Source organism: Hoplias malabaricus, chromosome Y, assembly GCF_029633855.1.
Source record: "Hoplias malabaricus isolate fHopMal1 chromosome Y, fHopMal1.hap1, whole genome shotgun sequence".
NCBI classification, from domain to species: domain Eukaryota; kingdom Metazoa; phylum Chordata; class Actinopteri; order Characiformes; family Erythrinidae; genus Hoplias; species Hoplias malabaricus.
The window spans coordinates 74,986,287-75,004,226 of record NC_089820.1 but is presented as its reverse complement, the minus strand read 5'-3'; the positions used below and the strand labels follow the sequence as shown (position 1 = coordinate 75,004,226).

Here is a 17,940-nt window from a genome sequence, read left to right as displayed (position 1 = left end):
TCCCTTGTTTGATTTACCATAAATTGGCCATGAGATGGTGCCAGTGTCCACTCTGAAGAACATTCTGCATGAGGTTTTTTATTGATGCAATTAAGTCTCCAGTGCCATAACTGAACCATAAGTGCCAAAAAATGAGTAGATTTGGCCCAAATGTGTCTGCTATCTGGGTCTGTCAACATTTATGATAAATGATATGCTACAATTAGTATTGCAATATTTAATATAAAATTGTTATTATATTAACTAAATGTCAGTGTTAACCAGGTGCCATTTTCAGCACTAAAATGAGATCTTCATTTGGGTGAAAAGAAAAATAAAGCACAGACTGAGTGATAAAGGAAGGTGTGGCATTCTGGGTAAAAGCTTGCAATTTTCCTCCTAAATGTCATCATCTTTAACAGCAAGGTCCAGCATATCTGACTCGCACATTTCTGCCCCACCCAGACATCTTTTATTGCTAAGAAATTGAGGACTTGACCTGTATGCATTATAAGAAGACTTCGTATCCACTTACTTTTACAATTTACTAGTGTTTCAGTCACTGAGACGGTTTTGGGGTGCTGGGTGTGAAAGGGTTAAATCTAGAGAAAGTTCGAGGTTCTTTACAGTGGTGATAGGAAACAGAGGCAAATGTTTAGCCAAAATACAGTCACCATTTTGCTTTTGAAAATTAGCAGTGAACATTCACATCTTCTGTGTTTTAATATTTAATATTAAATATTGATAGCCTGCTAATGCTAAATTTCACTTCCGGAGTATACAATGTTTTCCTTTACAGTCCTGTGTAAGGTTGTGACCCGTGTCACACGAGAGGCATTTGGAGGTATCTTCAATAACAAGTCTTATTCAGATTTTTCAAGAATACACCATTCTTGACTTTTACATCAGCTTTATACATTTGAAGCTCAGCATAACAGGAAGGTACACATGTAAATGCTCATTTTAATTTCTATTTTTTTTTTCTAATTATTCATGGGCATGAGGTGTATTTTGGGTAGGGTGACCAGACGTCCTCTTTTACCCGGACATGTCCTGTTTTTTAGACTTAAAAAAAAATGTCCGTGCGGAATTTCACAAACGTCCGGGATTTTGTTTTTCTAGAGCTTACATAGAACTTCGAGAAGTTTCGTTCAGAAACTAGTCCCGCCCTCCCCTACTCCGATTGGTTCGCTTGCGTGAGAAGGGGGCGTGGTGAAGTAGCCTAAAATCTTTTGATTGGACCGTTATTGGTCGATAAATTTTTCTGTAAGCATTTAATTGGTCAGTCTGCACGTCAGTAGTCGTTTACGTCAGGCAAAGCTTATGTATCCACCCTCAGCTCGAGCAGCTAGGCCGAAACGTAAATGTAAGAATTAAAGATGAATTAAAAAATTAATTCCAATGTTTTGTGTGGCAAATAAAAGTGTAAAGGACCTAAAAGCACAAATAGGTTCAGCTAAGTATACAACGCCCCCCAAGACAAACGGACATTAACTTCTGCATACAACAAATTTGGGTCTTCAGTCAAAGTCAAAACAATAGGCACTAGGACCCAGAAACCAGCGTATGAGAGGCCACACAAGGCTGGCAGAAATAGAGGAATGAAGCATAAAACGGGCGAGACAGAGAGAGGGAGACCCGAGAGTGCTCAGAGAGAGACCAGGGTCAGACGAGGGAGAGACGGAGTGACAGCTCCAGATTCTGGAGCAGATAGACGACAGGAGGAGGAGTGGAGTGACAGAGGAGGGGGTGGGTTCTGGCCATCGAGGAGGCTACAAAAAACCGAGGAGCGCGAAAGAAAGCCTTCACAACACTGAGCAATTCTGCTGTGGACAGCACCAGAACTAAAGCTTGGAGAGAGTCTGCCTGGAGTAGGAAACAGTGGATCCTCATCACCACCACCATCATCATCAACATCATCATCACTGCAGGACTTGCAGGATCCTTGGAATAAAAATGGAGCCTTAAAAAACAGCTGGGCAAGCAAAGGCAGTGTGAACTCTCAGAAGACATTAAGGTTAGTGAGAGAGCTAGAGGAGAAAGTGAGAGGAGAGTTTACCACCCACAGAGAGAGAGACTCACCACACTCTCTGGCTTTATCACCAACAGTCACACTGTAACTGATCCACACCACGGCTAATCATCACACAAACACACCAGCAGTGCCACACATGCTGTATTTATGGAATACACACACACCCATAACTCACAGCTCCACCTGTGTGGAGTTTAGACTGTGCTAAACAGGCATAGAGAGCCTTGGATGGCATGGGAGCTTGAATGAAAAGAGGCATTGGACCTTGGACCTCACTTTCATAGCAAAGGTTCATCACTATCATCAGGCTGGAGCTGATGCTGATGTCCACAGTTGAACCCTTAAAACAAGTCTTGTTATTGCTTTCTTGAAAATTTCCCAGGGCTTAAATAAGTCAGAAGAACTGAGGATCAAAAAGAATCAAGGAACTGAAGATGGATGGTGACCTTATGCAGTAAACTTTGAACAACCTTTGTGCAGAGATTCATTACCATTTTAAGGATTTTATAAATAATCTGGGGTTTGATTAAGGGACTGTGCATCCATTTCCAAACTGAGGCTGTCACACACTGATACCCGCTCTCATTTTGAAAAACAAATTAATTCTCCAGCAATATCCTCTGATATTCTCCAATAGTGGAACTGGAAATCCAAAATGGAAGCTTAGACTGCCTATATGTTTTAATAATATTCACGCTGATATCTGAATGCTGTCTGATTCTTAACTGAGGATCTGAATATCCATTTCAAACTGAGACACAATTTCACTTCTGAGGACCAGCCACCTACAATCAGTTATTCCCTGAGAAACCTTCTACTCTCAGAACTAAAGGACCTCTGTTTTCCTTCCTGGAGTGGGATGGGACCTGTACTCTGAGGATCTGAGTAAAGGACTGCCCTCTTACACTGCAGCATGTTGCCCTGGCATGGGGCAAGAGGGCTCCTGTTGCCCCTGGTCCTGAGCCTCCTGCTGACTGTTTGCCATGCCCAGGAGAGCCAGGAGGGTCTAGAGCTGGAGGAAGAAAGCAACACAGTGAGCACAGAAAGTCCGGTAAGTTTACAGCCTCATTAAAGCTACATAGATCGTACAGCTATTTTTAAAAGAAAAAAAAAATGGCGCATTCAATAAGCCAAAGGGAAGCCTTCATATTTCTCACAACCCCCTTGTGTGCTATTGTTCAAATGATTACAGTAATTCCAGTTATAAAGCTGTGGAGAATGCTGCCTCATACTAAATTACTGACTTCTACCAAACTCAGTATTAACTTGCCTTGTCAAACATTCAATTATATGTTGATAGATGAGCTGGCAAGAGTGCTGCAAAGGATTTATGATCAAAATACTGCTCTAAGTTGGTGAACATTGAGATGAGGACACTTTCTTTCTCCACAGGAGACTGTTTCTTCAGACATGGCCATAGTCAGCCCCCACAGAACCTGGATAGTCTTCAGGGACAACTCCAATAAGGGTGGGAACAAGAAGCCCAAAGGAAAAAAAATAACCTCAAAGGTAAGATCCATGGCTAAGAGCTCTCAGCAAGTTGGAGCCATTTGTTCATGCTGATAATTGTTCTCTAGAACTTCACAAGCACAACTCTTGCTTGACCAAGGTTTGTCAGATGCATTGAGTCCAACATGCTGATGGTCATGATGCCTTACAGCACTCAATTGCAACATCTCATCCTTCCATCTGTTAAAGCTGTCTGTGACTCAAATGAAATGGCATAATAAACTGACCTCTCTCTCTCTCTCTCTCTCTCTCTCTCTCTCTCTCTCTCTCTCTCTCTCTCTCTCTCTCTCTCTCTCTCTCTTCCCTGCAGCATGGTCTTCCAGGTCCTCCAGGCCCTCCAGGACCTCAGGGACCACCTGGTCCACCAGGCCCCCTATTGCCTAACCAGGATGAGATCATGGAAGACCTCCATGTGAAGCTGAAAGGTATGGAAAGGTTTATACTCCTTGGACGTTGCACATTAAAGGCCATAACATACTGTTCACACTGTTCCAGAACAAGAGCCTGTGTGAATGAGGAGGACAGTCTAGAGACTCAGGAACCCAACATTTGGGTTTGATGTTGTTGGTGTTGTTGAGAATAATTGGTCAGTGAACTCTGCTAAGTTAGAGTGGAGAGTTACAGTCACACATCTCCGTAACATTTTACAATAAGGTACATTCATTTATGAAACTTAAGACAGTAATAAACATTACTAAATGCTTAAGCAATGTCACAAATAATCATTAAGTAATAATAAGAAACGAGATCTAGCATTAACTAGCTTTTTTTTAGGATTTGTGAAATCCTAAAATAATCCTAGTTCTTGATTCTGTCATTACCTAATGATTAATTGTGAGATTGCTTAATCACATAGTAATTCTTATTACTGTGTTATTCATTAATATTCTTTTAAGTACCGTTAATTAATGTGCAACTATTGTAAATTGTTATCCACATCTCTAGTCTGTCCCCAGGTCAGAGCAATCATATCTGGTCTTGAGAGCCATGAACATTCACAAATATAAGCAGGAAATGGGAGATCATTTAAAAACACAATTTGGGATCATTTAAACATAAATCAGATGCAATTATACTGCAGCGATGAGATTTTTAGAACGATTTATAAGCCTATTGTTATTTACCTGGCATACTGTTCCATATAAAGCTAATCTCAGAGCACTAGGGATCCAATCTTTGGAGTTTATAATCACACTCTTTGAAATTAAACCATACTGTTGTGGTTGGTGTGAGATAATGTAACTAGAGTGCTTGCCTCTGAAGCACTGAGACGTACATCAAATCCGACAAGCCAAATCTCTTGCCATTAGGCTGCATTTGAGACCGAGACGCATAACAATACAACACACACCAAACCAGAAATACTCTCCAGACTACTGATCCCATGCCAACGCAAAGCTGAAAGTATGCAGACAAATTAGCAACGCAAATTAGCAAAACACAATGACCTGACGAAAGAATAACAGACACACTACAAGGCTTTGGCAGACATAAATAAAAAGAGGCAGCAATTCAGAACGGCTCCCCCATGGCAACAGCAACAGAAACAGTAACCTAATGGCGACAAATGAATACAAATGATGGAAATTCTGATACGTTCCCTCTCCTCATTGTCTCAATAGTTACTCTGACTAATGATGATGATTGCAGCTGACAAAATCACAAGGCCACGGGAGAGCCATAAAAAGTATATGACACACCTGGTTTGAAACTAAATTAGAGTTTGTCTGGGTCACCTCACAGCTAACCTGCTGCCTGCCAGTGAGTCAGAGTGTTTTACTATTGACGTTAATGTTTCCATTACCTGTGATAACAAGCTGTCACAATAATTGAACGATCCCAAAAGGGCTGAAGGGGATAACGCACACTTGCCTGGCGTAGCTTTTTCTGAAGTGCTGCAGTGTAAATATGAGGCTAACATTGAGTGCCATATTAAACATCCTGCAGAGACTGAATGATAAAGATGAGGTATTACAACTGAGAACTGTCAGAAATGAGTGAAAAGGTCTGGAACACCAGACCAAGCAAATCCACTGAAGATAATCAGGTTTGGGCTAGATTTTCAAAGGAAACTGCTGGAGGTGGTGTTGGTGAGGCCAACAGGGGGTGCTGTTCCAGCGCTCTGTGTGAATCCCAATGACTAATTGCAGTGATAGGGATACTGTATTGAACAAATGGGACTGTTCTTTGGATGAGACTAAAATGGAGGTTCTAACTGGAAAGGGGTGTGGTGTGATCCTGATATATAGCTAAATCTGCCTCCTCTCTGGTCCCCTCTCTACTTACTGACTGGTGTGTGTTGAGGGTATCGGCCCATTGCATTGTTCAGGTGGAGGCTGCACATCAGTGATAGTGGAGGAGACTGCCTCAAAAATGTGACGTGTTTGAGTGACAACAAATACGCTGTAGAAGTGCTACTCTCATTCATTTATTCATACATAAGATTTATAGAAGGGTGTAACTATGGAACAAATATCCAAACAGGACGTTTGTCATGTTGTGGTGTAGGAGACTTGAAGTCATAGTGTGTAATAAACATAATGAAAACACAAGCCTACAAAAACCCCACAAACATTTAAAAACACAAAATGAATGACAGCACAAAGACAAGATACTAAAGAATGCACCTGTGGACGCAATCACATGACTGCGTAACAGCACACAGGTGTGGGGCATGGCCAATGTAGACAGGTGAAGACACATGGAGATCAAATTGTGTCCAAATTGGCACCCTACTCACTATTCCCTAGGTAGTGCACTATTATAGTGAACTGAATTCAGGAGGGTAGTGAACGGTTTTGGACACTACCTCATGCGGGTTTTTACCAAGCATCGCCGTGTATTGTGGGCATCCAATATCCACTAGAGGAACCCCATAATATGCACTATATAGTGAATAAGGCACTGTTTTGGACACAGAACAAGACACAATAATGTAACAAACCAGTGGTGGCTTCTGACAACTTTCTATTAGACCTTAACAGCAAAAGATATTTTGAAACATTTGAAAATATTAAAATTAATGGAAAATAATAGTCACAAGAAGATACATAGATTATGAATCTTACTTCAATTTATTTTTTATTTTTTGATAGATGTAGCATTGCCTTGATGTATTACAATCAGATGCAGGTTTCTGTTCAGCATTAGTGTTGTTAACGTTTATGGCGTTTGGCAGATGCTCTTTTCTATAGTGGGCAGGTAGTGTCGCAGTCACACAGCTCCAGAGACCTGGAGGTTGTGGGTTCGATTCCCACTCCGGGTGACTGTCTGTGAGGAGTTGGTGTGTTCTCCCCGTGTCCGCGTGGGTTTCCTCCGGGTGCTCTGGTTTCCTTCCACAGTCCAAAAACACACATTGGTAGGTGGATTGGCGACTCAAAATTGTCCGTAGGTGTGTGTCTGTGTTGCCCTGTGAAGGACTGGCGCCCCCTCCAGGGTGTATTCCTGCCTTGCGCCCAATGATTCCAGGTAGGCTCTTGACCCACCGTGACCCTGAAATGGATAACGGTTACAGATAATGAATGGATCTTTTCCATAGTGACATGCAGTTTGAATAATTTTTACAGATGTAGGCGAATGTAGTTTTAGGACTCTTACTCAGGGACTCTAAATGGGATGGTGTGGTATGTTCACCTGAGCAGGGAATTGAACCCCAGTCTGCAAATTGGACTTGAGTAATTGTGTTGTTAGCACACGCACAGGTTGAAGGGTGGAGTAATCTGCAACAACTTGAAAAGCTGTGGCCAAGATCAATATATAAAGAACAATATATGTACCTTATGTTTATATGATGTAGCGGTTTTATGTGTGGTATTTGGCGAGTGCGTGTGTGTGTGTTTGTGTGTGTGTGGACCAGGTCACTTTCACCACAAGGCTTGTGATGTGTTTGTTGTCTCTTTGGTTTGTCGGGGAGGCCGCTTGTCTGATTGTGGGCTGGGCTGATCCCTTAATAGGTGTAATTTTCTTGGACGTGGATGTGACTTGGCCTGGGTAAAGAATTCCCTAGATTCCACATTGTACTTTGTGTGTGGGTGTGTGTGTGTGTCCGTGTGTGTGTGTGGAATGAATGTTGGCAGATGGCCAGGAAAGCAGACACAGGTCTGTTTGTGCTCTGGAGCGGCGAGCTGCGGGCTGTTCTGACAGCAATATAAAACATAAAGGCTCTTATTCACACGGCAAAGCACAGTGGCGCCGCAAACTCACACACTGCAGCATGTCCAACTCCCCCACCACACACTCACACACACACACACACACACACACACACACACACACACCCCTCTCCCTCTCCTCATACACGCTCTTGCACTCCAAATATTTACATCTCTCTTTCAGACACAGATTGTTTAATGACTTTATATGCAGCCAAGTGTCAGTCAAAGATAATCCCAAACATTTCACACCTAGCTGTTTATCTTTGTTCCTCAAGGCTTCTCCAGCCTGAGAAGGCAGGTAGGCTGCAGTGTGAGGAGCTGACAGCTTGCGAAATAGCAAAAGGCAAAGAACAGGAGTCAAAGCAACAAAGGAAGGGGCTCCAGAGTTGGGCAAGTGTCTAAGACTGTGAGTTAGAATGCCAGTGATGCCACAGCCATCCGTAATTGGGAGTCCAAAAGAGCTTTGCTCTCTCTCTCTCTCTGTTTTTGGATGGGTAATATTGGCTCTCCCTCTGCCCTCATCACTCAGCATAATGTTGGCTAATGTGGGCATTTACAAGCTAACATAACAGAATGAACAGAGTTCTCCTCCAAGTGTGTTGAGTTCTCCAATGTGGTTGCATTACTGGCACTTTGAAATGATGAAGTAAATATGATATCAAACAGCAACGCTGACTCGAATCACAAGCTTATTGACTCACAACTGAGTAATTGAATACAATCACAAAATAACACATTAACTGATTAATCCAGGACTGCCAGATTTAACCATTTTAAATTAATTTAAATGTAAATATATATCTATGCAGGTTACAGTGTAGTGTCAGTGACTGTGCTTTCCCCCTGTGTCCAGAGATGGTGGGGACCCACTGCCTGCTGTGTGACCAGCCCCCCCGAGTGTCCACTGCTTTCCACTCGCATCTGCACCGCAACCTTCTGGTGCCTCGCCGCAGCCTCCAGGAACTTCAGCCCTTCAGCAGCGTGAGTGACGCCCATGTCCAACCAAACACACCATTCCTCACACCCACAGCCCAGCTCTGGGTCTAGTTTCTCTCAGCTGGGCCAGGCTCTGGCAGACCACACCGGCGTCTGTGTGAGACAAGTTGGCGATGTTCTGAGCAGTTCAAGGAATGGTTTGGTGAAAAAAAATCAATTTTGCACAATTTCCCCCCTTTACCTCAAACATTTTCCATCAGCCAAGTCATGTTTGGAGTCTGAAGTTTGCTTCTTTGGTTTGGCTTTGAGAGTAGTGTAGTATAAAAGTAATGAAGGTTTAGCATTGTGGCTCAAACTGTGCGTTGAGTTACAGCCTTTAGCTAAGAAATACATCATAGGTCCAGATGATTGTGGACACAATTTATAATGAGTTAAATCTGCTAATGTGCGCCCACGGTGGAAACAAATGTTCAACAGCCCACACAGTGTGTCCAATCTCTACAGAAGAACATGAAATGAAGTGGGACTCTCTGAAGCAGTAGAACATAATATCACCATCTAGAGGAGTATAAACCAAAAGTGATGGAACTCCATCCAATACTTTTGGTATAATTTTGACTGATGTTTTTGATCCAGAACTTCTCATCAAAACACTGTACTGCACTAATAAAACCATCAGTTCATTTTAGAAATGTTCCAACGGTTTATCAGTTATTATTTTTGCTCTGTGTGTTTACTATCATTGTCTACTTATCTAATAGCCTTCAGATGCTGAGCAGTTCCACCAGCGAGGTCAGAGCTTCAACACCAGTAATGGCCGATACACAGCACCAGTGTCCGGCTTCTATCAGCTCACAGCCAGCCTGCTGCTGGGTAAGCCACTCAGGACTCAAACGACAAACTAAGCATTAGTGTCCACCACAGGTCAAAAGACTGGAAGCAACACAAACAATAAATACATGCAAGTAGAATAGATTTTATTTGCATATCTATATCAGTCTAGCAGTGACACTGAGGGGTTTAAATACTGCTGTGTCTGATTCACAGAAAAGCTGGACTGGCCTAATCAAATTTGGACTTCTCTGGTCCGTCCATGCTCATGGAATGGTTTTAGTGTGAGAACATCAGTACGAATCCAGAGTTTCACTGTGATATCTATTTATTCTATTGGTCTCACATGAAATGTCTTAATTGTTAGTAAGAACGTTCCTCGTGGAGGTCCTCCTGAAGCATTTTAACGCAGGTCTCAGATGCTTCCAGTTTTGATAAACATCAACTGAGTTAATGTCAGTGCCAAAATACAAGATATTTATCTGTGCAACAAATTGTGTGTGCGTCATTGAAAGGGAAGAAACTGGAATCTGTCCCAGAAAAAAATTTAGTTTCTGTGCAGTCAGCTATTTCCAAACTTCATATAACTGAAGTAAACAAAATGTTCTTCTGTGAAATGAGCCATATGTATGGGCAGGAGTTTTCTTCGCTTTCGGGGCCATATTTCCCTAGAAATCTCATAAATGCAAACTCATAAACTGAGCCAATGTTTGTGGTCGCAGTATTAAATGATGATGATGATCATTTGAAACATTGCATCATGATGCAAGCTGAAGCACATGCAACGCCTTCAGCGCTGTTACATCATGTGATTTTTCAAAAAAAAAAAAAAAAATTAAGCTGCCCGGCCTTTCCTACAGAACCAAAGATAAAGCTCAGAAGAAGAGGGGTGGGGTCCTTACACTGAACATCCACCCACAACACATCCCACTTCGTAATATATACATGTGTGTGTGTGTTTCTTAGAATCCAGTGAAACTCAGAAAAGGCCTCAGGCGAGACAAAAGGACAGCGTTAAAGCCTCCATATGTATAGAGTCTCTCTGCCAAAGCAACGTGTAAGTACAAAACCCACACTAACACTTCACTACAGGTCATCACTCATAAGGCTACATGACAACTACCTACATAATCCCCATATTAACATCTTGAAAGGCTTATCCTAACAAGAGGCAGTTGTCACAAAGGCTGCTTTTCTCAGTTTAATAACAACTGACATAAACCTATATAGACATTTAATAAAGCTTATTCCAACAAGGGCCTGTTGTCATAGCACATAGACTATAATGTTGTGAAAGAGCTTAAATCAGCTATTGTTTTTCAGGGTACGAAAAAGATGATTTATTTACAAATATGTATTATTTTTATCAGTGTCCATTAACAGAAAAATATTCAATCTACATTTGTTTATTTGCAGGCACCTTATTTTAAGGGCTCTGTAAAAATATAAATCATAACCCTAAAGATACCTGACTTAATGATATTTAATCAAATTCAGAATTCCTTGTGTCTGTGTGGGTATCTTGACAAAGTGCAAACACACATACTGGTAGGTGGATTGGCTGAGTGAAGTCTGAGCGTGTGATCACTGGGTGAGTGTTTGCCAGTGTACCCACTTACATGTGTATTTGGACTTTGGGAGGAAGCTGAAGCACACAGAGGAAACCCATGCAAACACAGGGAGAACACAACACACTCCTCACACACAGTTGCTCAAGGTGAGAATCGAACCCAGGACCCTGAGACCCTGCAGCTGTTTGGCAGCGAAACATGTAACGCCACCATGCTGCCTATGACTTGATTATGATTACCTTATTATGTGTGTGTTGCAGTTCTCTGGAGACAGTAACAGGCGTGAGTCCAGCAGGGGGCGTGTTCAGCATCCTTCTGACAGGAACTCTGTACCTGCAGGTAAAGTCTTAATACACACACATACAATTACTCAGAACATAAACACAATCAGTGCCAAGCTCCAGACACACACAAACAGCCAGTTATTCAATTAACTCAGACATACACAAACACACAGTCTCTCAATGCCTTCTTTGTATGGATCTGAATACATAAACGGATAAGAAATCTTCATCATTTTCCAGTCTAATCTCCACCTGACGCAAACAATACTCTGTGTTTTCCGTTTTAGGAAAAGGATAGAAAACGTATTGTTTCAAAACACACTTACAAAGCAAGTCAAGTCACTTACTTCAAATTGAATATAAATCCTCGATAATCGACCCATTGCTATATGTATGTGTGTTTAAACACACTTAAATAAGTCTGCCCTAGGCTCTGACTAATCTTTAGTAATTTTAGCATGTGAAGATACTCTTTTACTGCTTATACGCCTTTTAGCAGCTTTAGCTCGGTTCTCTTCTCCTTCTTTCCCTTTGTGTCTGTTTTGCTGTGTTTAACCTCGTCTTTGTGCTCTCACATAAACCTGGGTCCAGAGCTGTGATTGGACAGACTCAGACGAGGGGGCAGGGCAATTCTCTACACTTGACGTCGGAAGCAGAGCAGAATCAGAACTGCTCGTTTTATCCCATGTATTCTGCCTCAGGCAGCACACAGTTAACTGACTGGGTGGTCTTGTTTCAAAGTGTGTGGGTTGATGGACCCCAGATACCCACATTCACATTCATGTGCCCGTGAACTGGACAAGCGATTATTATTATTTTTTTCTATTCTGATCCCCTATTAAGAACGGCACAGTGGTGCAGCAGGTAGCCACACAGCTCCAGGGACCTGGAGGTTGTTGGTTCGATTCCCGCTCCAGGTGACTGTCTGTGAGGAGTGTGGTGTGTTCTCCCAGTGTCTGCGCAGGTTTCCTCCGGGTGCTCCGATTTTCTGCCACAGTCCAAAAAACACACGCTGGTAGGTGGATTGGTGACTCAAAAGTGCCCATAGGTGTGAGTGTGTGTGTTGCCCTGTGAAGGACTGGTGCCCCCTCCGGGGTGTGTTCCAGCCTTGCGCCCAATGATTCCGGGTAGGCTCCAGACCCACCGTGACCCTGAGATGGATAAGCGGTTACAGATAATGAATGAATGAATTAGTGATCCCCTGTTATATCATGTGGTAAAATGCGCACCAAAGAAGAAGAAATTGAATGTGTTGATGTGCTGATATCTGTTTTCCAGGCTGGAGAGTATGTGTCTATTCTCATAGACAATGGAACAGGCTCCGCGCTCACTATTCTCCAGGACAGTTTATTTTCTGGGATCCTTCTTGGAGTATGAGACTGAACACATAACCCCCCCCCACACACACACACACACCCTAAAATTAGACAGCTGCCTCCTCCAAACCCATATTTCTTTGCTTCTGAGACAACAGTCCTATCAGCCTTCATAATTTCAGCTTGGAGGGAGACGCTCCCCAGAAATCTAATTAAGATGCTTCAGCAATAATTATTCAGAAATAATAATAAATACTAATAAATCACAAGGGCGGCTGGAAAGAAACTGCAGTTTGAAACTATTTTAAGACATTTAAACTTCTGTTCATAGAGATGTATGTATTTTTCCATGTGCTGTGTTTATATATTCCAGGTTTCCACAAGAACAGGGTAAAGAAATATATTATGTATTTATTTGCATTTTTTGACGTGTGAATGCTATAATAAAAAGTTTTTAAAAACACTGCATTTCTAAATGTAAAGTTTTCATTCATTATTTACTTTTACTTTAGTCATAGTCATGAACATTTTAAATACATAGTTCCTTTAACGTTGTGTTCAAAGTTCATGATGAACAAATCCCCACAGACATGAAATGAAGTGAAATTAACATTAAATGAAGCAGGTTGGGGGTGGCACGGTGGGGCAGCAGGTAGTTTCACACAGCTCCAGCAACCTGGAGGTTGTGGGTTTGATTCCCGCTCCGGGTGACTGTCTATGAGGAGTGTGGTGTGTTCTCCCTCTGCCCTTGTGGGTTTCCTCCGGGTGCTCCAGTTTCAGTCCAAAAACACATGTTGGTAGGTGGATTGGCGACTCAAAAGTGTCCATAGGTGTGAGTGTGTGAGTGTATGTGCTGCCCTGTGAAGGACTGGCGCCCCCTCCAGGGTGTATTCCCGCCTTGCACCCAATGATGTGCTGATGGTGTACCAGTATCTTTTTGTGACAAATTGAAGTGGTGTTTTTAATCTGAATTTTTTGAGGTTGCCATCAAATCCTCACAGCAATGTTCCGATATCTAACCTAGTCTTACAGAAGGAACTGCCTTACATATATGCTTCATTCAGAAGAATGTGAGATGAGCAGGTTTTGGCTACATAGTGTAGATGTAAAATGGGGCTGTATTGCAGGTCTATAGGGAACTTGGGTGGAGTTAAAGGAGCTCTAGGTAAGTTTTTTTTTTATCCTGGTACTTCCCCTAGTGTAATTTATTTTTACAGCACTGTAGTGAAATTAGTGATTCCAGGTAGACTCCAGACCCTATAATGGATTTAGCGGTTACAGACAATGAACGAATGAATGAATACTGAAATCAGTTTCCTACCCTCCTCCAAAAGTTACATAGTGCAGTTTCTGTGGTGCTGAGCTTGGAGCACCAAAAAATGCAAGCTCTGTTCTCCTTATTACAGCTCAGTGAATCGTCACAATGGATTAGAAACTGGAATGTTAAGGTAAAAATATTACGTAGCGTTCCTTTAATATCAATATTTAAGTATTTGGCTTGAGTTTGGGTTAAGGGCCCTCTCACCACCTCTGCTAATTTACATAATTTAAAGTGAGATTGTTTGAAGTTTTACAGCCTCTGAAGAACATTCCAGCATACATCTGCTGGCTAATGAAGCTCAGATTCCAGATGCTTGATCCCAGAACGAGTTTATTCTCCATGAAAAAAAAAAAAAAAGTTCAAAGCTCTTCTCTACCTGGGTTTTATACAAACACCTTTTTAATCCGGCCTTTGTTTCTTTGTGTTTGGGCTGAGACTGGTGTGATGTAAACAGCTGGGTTTCTCTGTATAAATAGCTATTACATCAAATAAATGGGTCTTGGCGAGACCCTTCAGGCCCTCACTTTTACTCTTACTAGGATTTAAGGCGTGCTTTTAATTCTCAGTCTGGAAACAGTTACTTCTTATTTCTGCAGGGGGTGATATTTTTCTGATAAAGCTGATGAAGGAATGATGTTGTAGAGGCATGGACTGCATCAACAAGAAGAATAAAGATGAAGAAGAAAAATAAATATTTCAATAACACAGCTTTGCTTTAAAATTCTTCACATTAATTATGCTTTCCCAGCTTGCTAAAGCATGCCACATTTTTATAAGTGGATTCAAACACACACATGCCCATAAAACACACACGCACACACACACACACATACACTCACGCATATGTTCTGAAGGATGACGGATGTGGACAGTGTGTTCTGCTGGCGGACAGAGATGAGGTCATCAAGCACAAATAGTGGCGCCTGCTGTCTGGCTCTGTGCCCCTTGCTCAAAACACACACACACACACACACACACACACACACACATACATAAACAGAGAGAGAGACAGAAAGAGAGAGAGAGAGAAACTTGTTTTTATATAACACGAGGGTATGGAGTTTCATGAACTGTATTCTATTTTAGCTCTAGATTTTGAAGTTGATTAGTTTTCATAAATCCCATTTCATTTTTATAGTGAAAACATACAGATGTGCAAGGCAAGAATATCTCCTGAATGGACGTTTACGTGGTCTGGACTTTTAGGGACCAGCAATGTACTCGTACATTAAAATACAAGTCATTTTAAGTAAAGTATTTAATTTAAAGTAGTTTTTCAGAATCAGAAAATCAATCAAGTATTTCACTATTAAATGTTTTCACCTACTGGCGCCCCCTCTAGGGTGCGTTCTGCCTTGCGCCCAATGATTCTGGGTAGGCTCCGGACCCACCATTACCCTGAACTGTATAAGCGGTTACAGACAATGAATGAATGAATAAATGAATGTGCTCACCTTGCAGAGATAGTATCCTCACCTTTACTCTTATCTCCTGTTCAGAGTATCTCAGTGTGTATCCAAAACACTTTGTACCTCATTCAAACTTAATACTTGTACTTGCTGAAGAAAAAGGCCAGGTGTGGACAGAGCCAAATAATTACAGACACATTCAGTGATGGCAGCACGGTGGTGCAGCAGGTAGGTGTCGCAGTCACACACAGCTCCAGGGACCTGAGGTTGTGGGTTCGATTCCTGCTCCGGGTGACTGTCTGTGAGGAGTTGATGTGTTCTCTCTGTGTCCACGTGGGTTTCCTCTGGGTGCTCTGGTTTCCTCCCACAGTCCAAAAACACACGGATTGGTGGATTGGTGACTCTAGACTGTGCATAGGTGTGAGTGTGTGTTGCCCTTTGAAGGACTGGCGCCCCCTCCAGGGTGTGTTCCCACCTTGCACCCAATGACTCCAGGTAGTCTCTGAACCCACGTGACCCTGAACTGGATAAGCGCTTACAGATAACATTCAGTGATGCTGCAGCCAGTCCATTGTTCTAAGGAAGACCAGTAGCATCTGTTGTCTTCTTTTGTGTCCTTTTATCACTACAGGTTTCTTGACAGCTCCATATCATTTCAGATCATAACATTAAGCTGTTGTTTTCAAAGAAAAAAACTTTAAAAAGTGTGTACCTAATGGAGAATGTTTTTGGTGCAACACCAGGTCTTGCCCCATTATCATTATATCTTCAGTTTTTACGTAGGGTCTTTTGCCTGTGCTCTTCTGGGCAGGAGGATTTTATACGTGATCTAAGATATCTTTTTGAAAGGGAATAACTTAATAATATATAATAGCAGTTTGGACAAGTAATTAAAGGAACAAATTAGTTTCCTGATATATTCAAGATATTTATATTCCAAAAATATACAAAAACAAACACACACTAACTGTGCTACTGCTTCCAGGGAGATTCCTAACAGTGCATTTTGTGGCATGACTGCATTCCCCAACAAGAACTGTTTGCTGTCAAATAATGTGAAGAAAGATAAATGATCGCTTCATAATGACACGGCTATTTAGCTCATGATGGGCTCACTGAAAACACACCCTCATTAAACACACACACACACACACACACACACACACACACACACACAGTCTCTCCCTCTCTCTCACACATGCACATCTTTTGCCAGCTTGTTTCCTGTTAATTGCACAAGACGGCAGACATTCAGACTAAAATAAATTATATTTATTTTTCAGTATAAATTAGAGGCTTTCTGTCCAAGGTATTACAACACTCACTCACTCTCTCTCTCTCTCTCTCTCTCTCACTCACTCTCTCTCACCATATCTCTACTCACTCACCAAGGAAAAAACACTTTTTTCTCTTCTCCCTAAACTAAAACATTGAAAACAGATTCCAAAATTATTTAATTGTTGTGGCAAGGTAAAAATTTAAGCAATACTTAAAAACAACTGCTACGTAAAAATGACAAACGATGTTTTCTTGACCTTGCAATCACTGCAGGCCAAAAGAGTGACCTCAGCAGACTGCACCTTTTCCAAACAAATGCTTTGACATATTTCTCAGCTTTCTGCACTGGACACTGGAACACTGCAATACAGACTTGCTTTACCAGCAGCGATAACTTACAGTGGAGAGATTCAGTTGTAAAAGTCTCATTCAGAGCAATTTCAAAATAATTGGAAATACACAACTGACAACAAGAAACAACCCAGCTCTGTATGATTATGGCTGGTTATTAAAAAGAATATCAGTGGAGAACACTCAGGCCTAAAGACACCTAATAATTAAAAAAAAAAGAATGCTTAGCAATGGAGGGCACCCCCTAGTGGAGCATATCCCCATTGAGAGCCATTTCCATGACGTGTTTGCCACAATAAAACGTCTGTAATTTGTATTTAATAAAATCATCATGCTTGTAATACTCCATATACTACGTTGTTAATTTCTGGTCGAATAAAAACAGGGTTATGTTTTTTGAATTGTAAAGATTGTTGTGAGGATTTGCCTCACCATCATTAAAGAGGTAGGGTATTTCTGTTTAGGATAAAAGCCTCCACTCACCCCCACTCATCCTAAAAGTGTCGGCTGGAGCTCCATCAATCCCATACGGCTTTATATCTCTCTGGCTCACTCTTGTCAGTGGGGAAAATGACCTTAGACTCATGTGTGTCTAATAACAGGAATGTGAAGTACATCACTGGGAATATAATCCCCTCTCACAAATACATGGGGAGATTTTGGCAGAGCTGAGTTACAGAGACAAGCTGAGGGTAGTTTGTAAACTGTCCGAGCAGTTTCTGTACCGAAGGACTTAATGTATTTGGTGAGAGACTCTCGAGTCAGACATGAAAGGAGGTTATTATTAGGGGCATGTGGGTCCTGCCAGAGATATTTCAAAGCAGTTCTTATCTCGGCAGATTGGCTAAATCCAGACTTTCCATTCATTCATCTCAACTGTCTGCCTCAGCCTTTGTTCTTTATGTTCCCACAGCGCCCCCTGTTGGCCATAAACTGGACTTCTGAAAACTGGATTTATAAAAGATA

At 41.7% G+C, this 17,940-nt stretch overlaps 1 protein-coding gene across 1 annotated transcript; it reads left to right on the top strand.

Annotated features, from left to right (window-relative positions):
• Nucleotides 1–1,593: 1,593 nt before the first annotated feature.
• LOC136678885 (erythroferrone-like) lies at nucleotides 1,594–13,049 on the top strand. Its single transcript, XM_066657062.1, has 8 exons — nucleotides 1,594–3,065; nucleotides 3,407–3,523; nucleotides 3,834–3,948; nucleotides 8,531–8,658; nucleotides 9,375–9,486; nucleotides 10,411–10,501; nucleotides 11,276–11,354; nucleotides 12,578–13,049. The coding sequence occupies exons 1-8, from the start codon at nucleotides 2,928–2,930 to the stop codon at nucleotides 12,674–12,676; spliced, it is 879 nt and encodes a 292-aa protein (XP_066513159.1). The 5' UTR covers nucleotides 1,594–2,927; the 3' UTR covers nucleotides 12,677–13,049.
• Nucleotides 13,050–17,940: the final 4,891 nt, after the last annotated feature.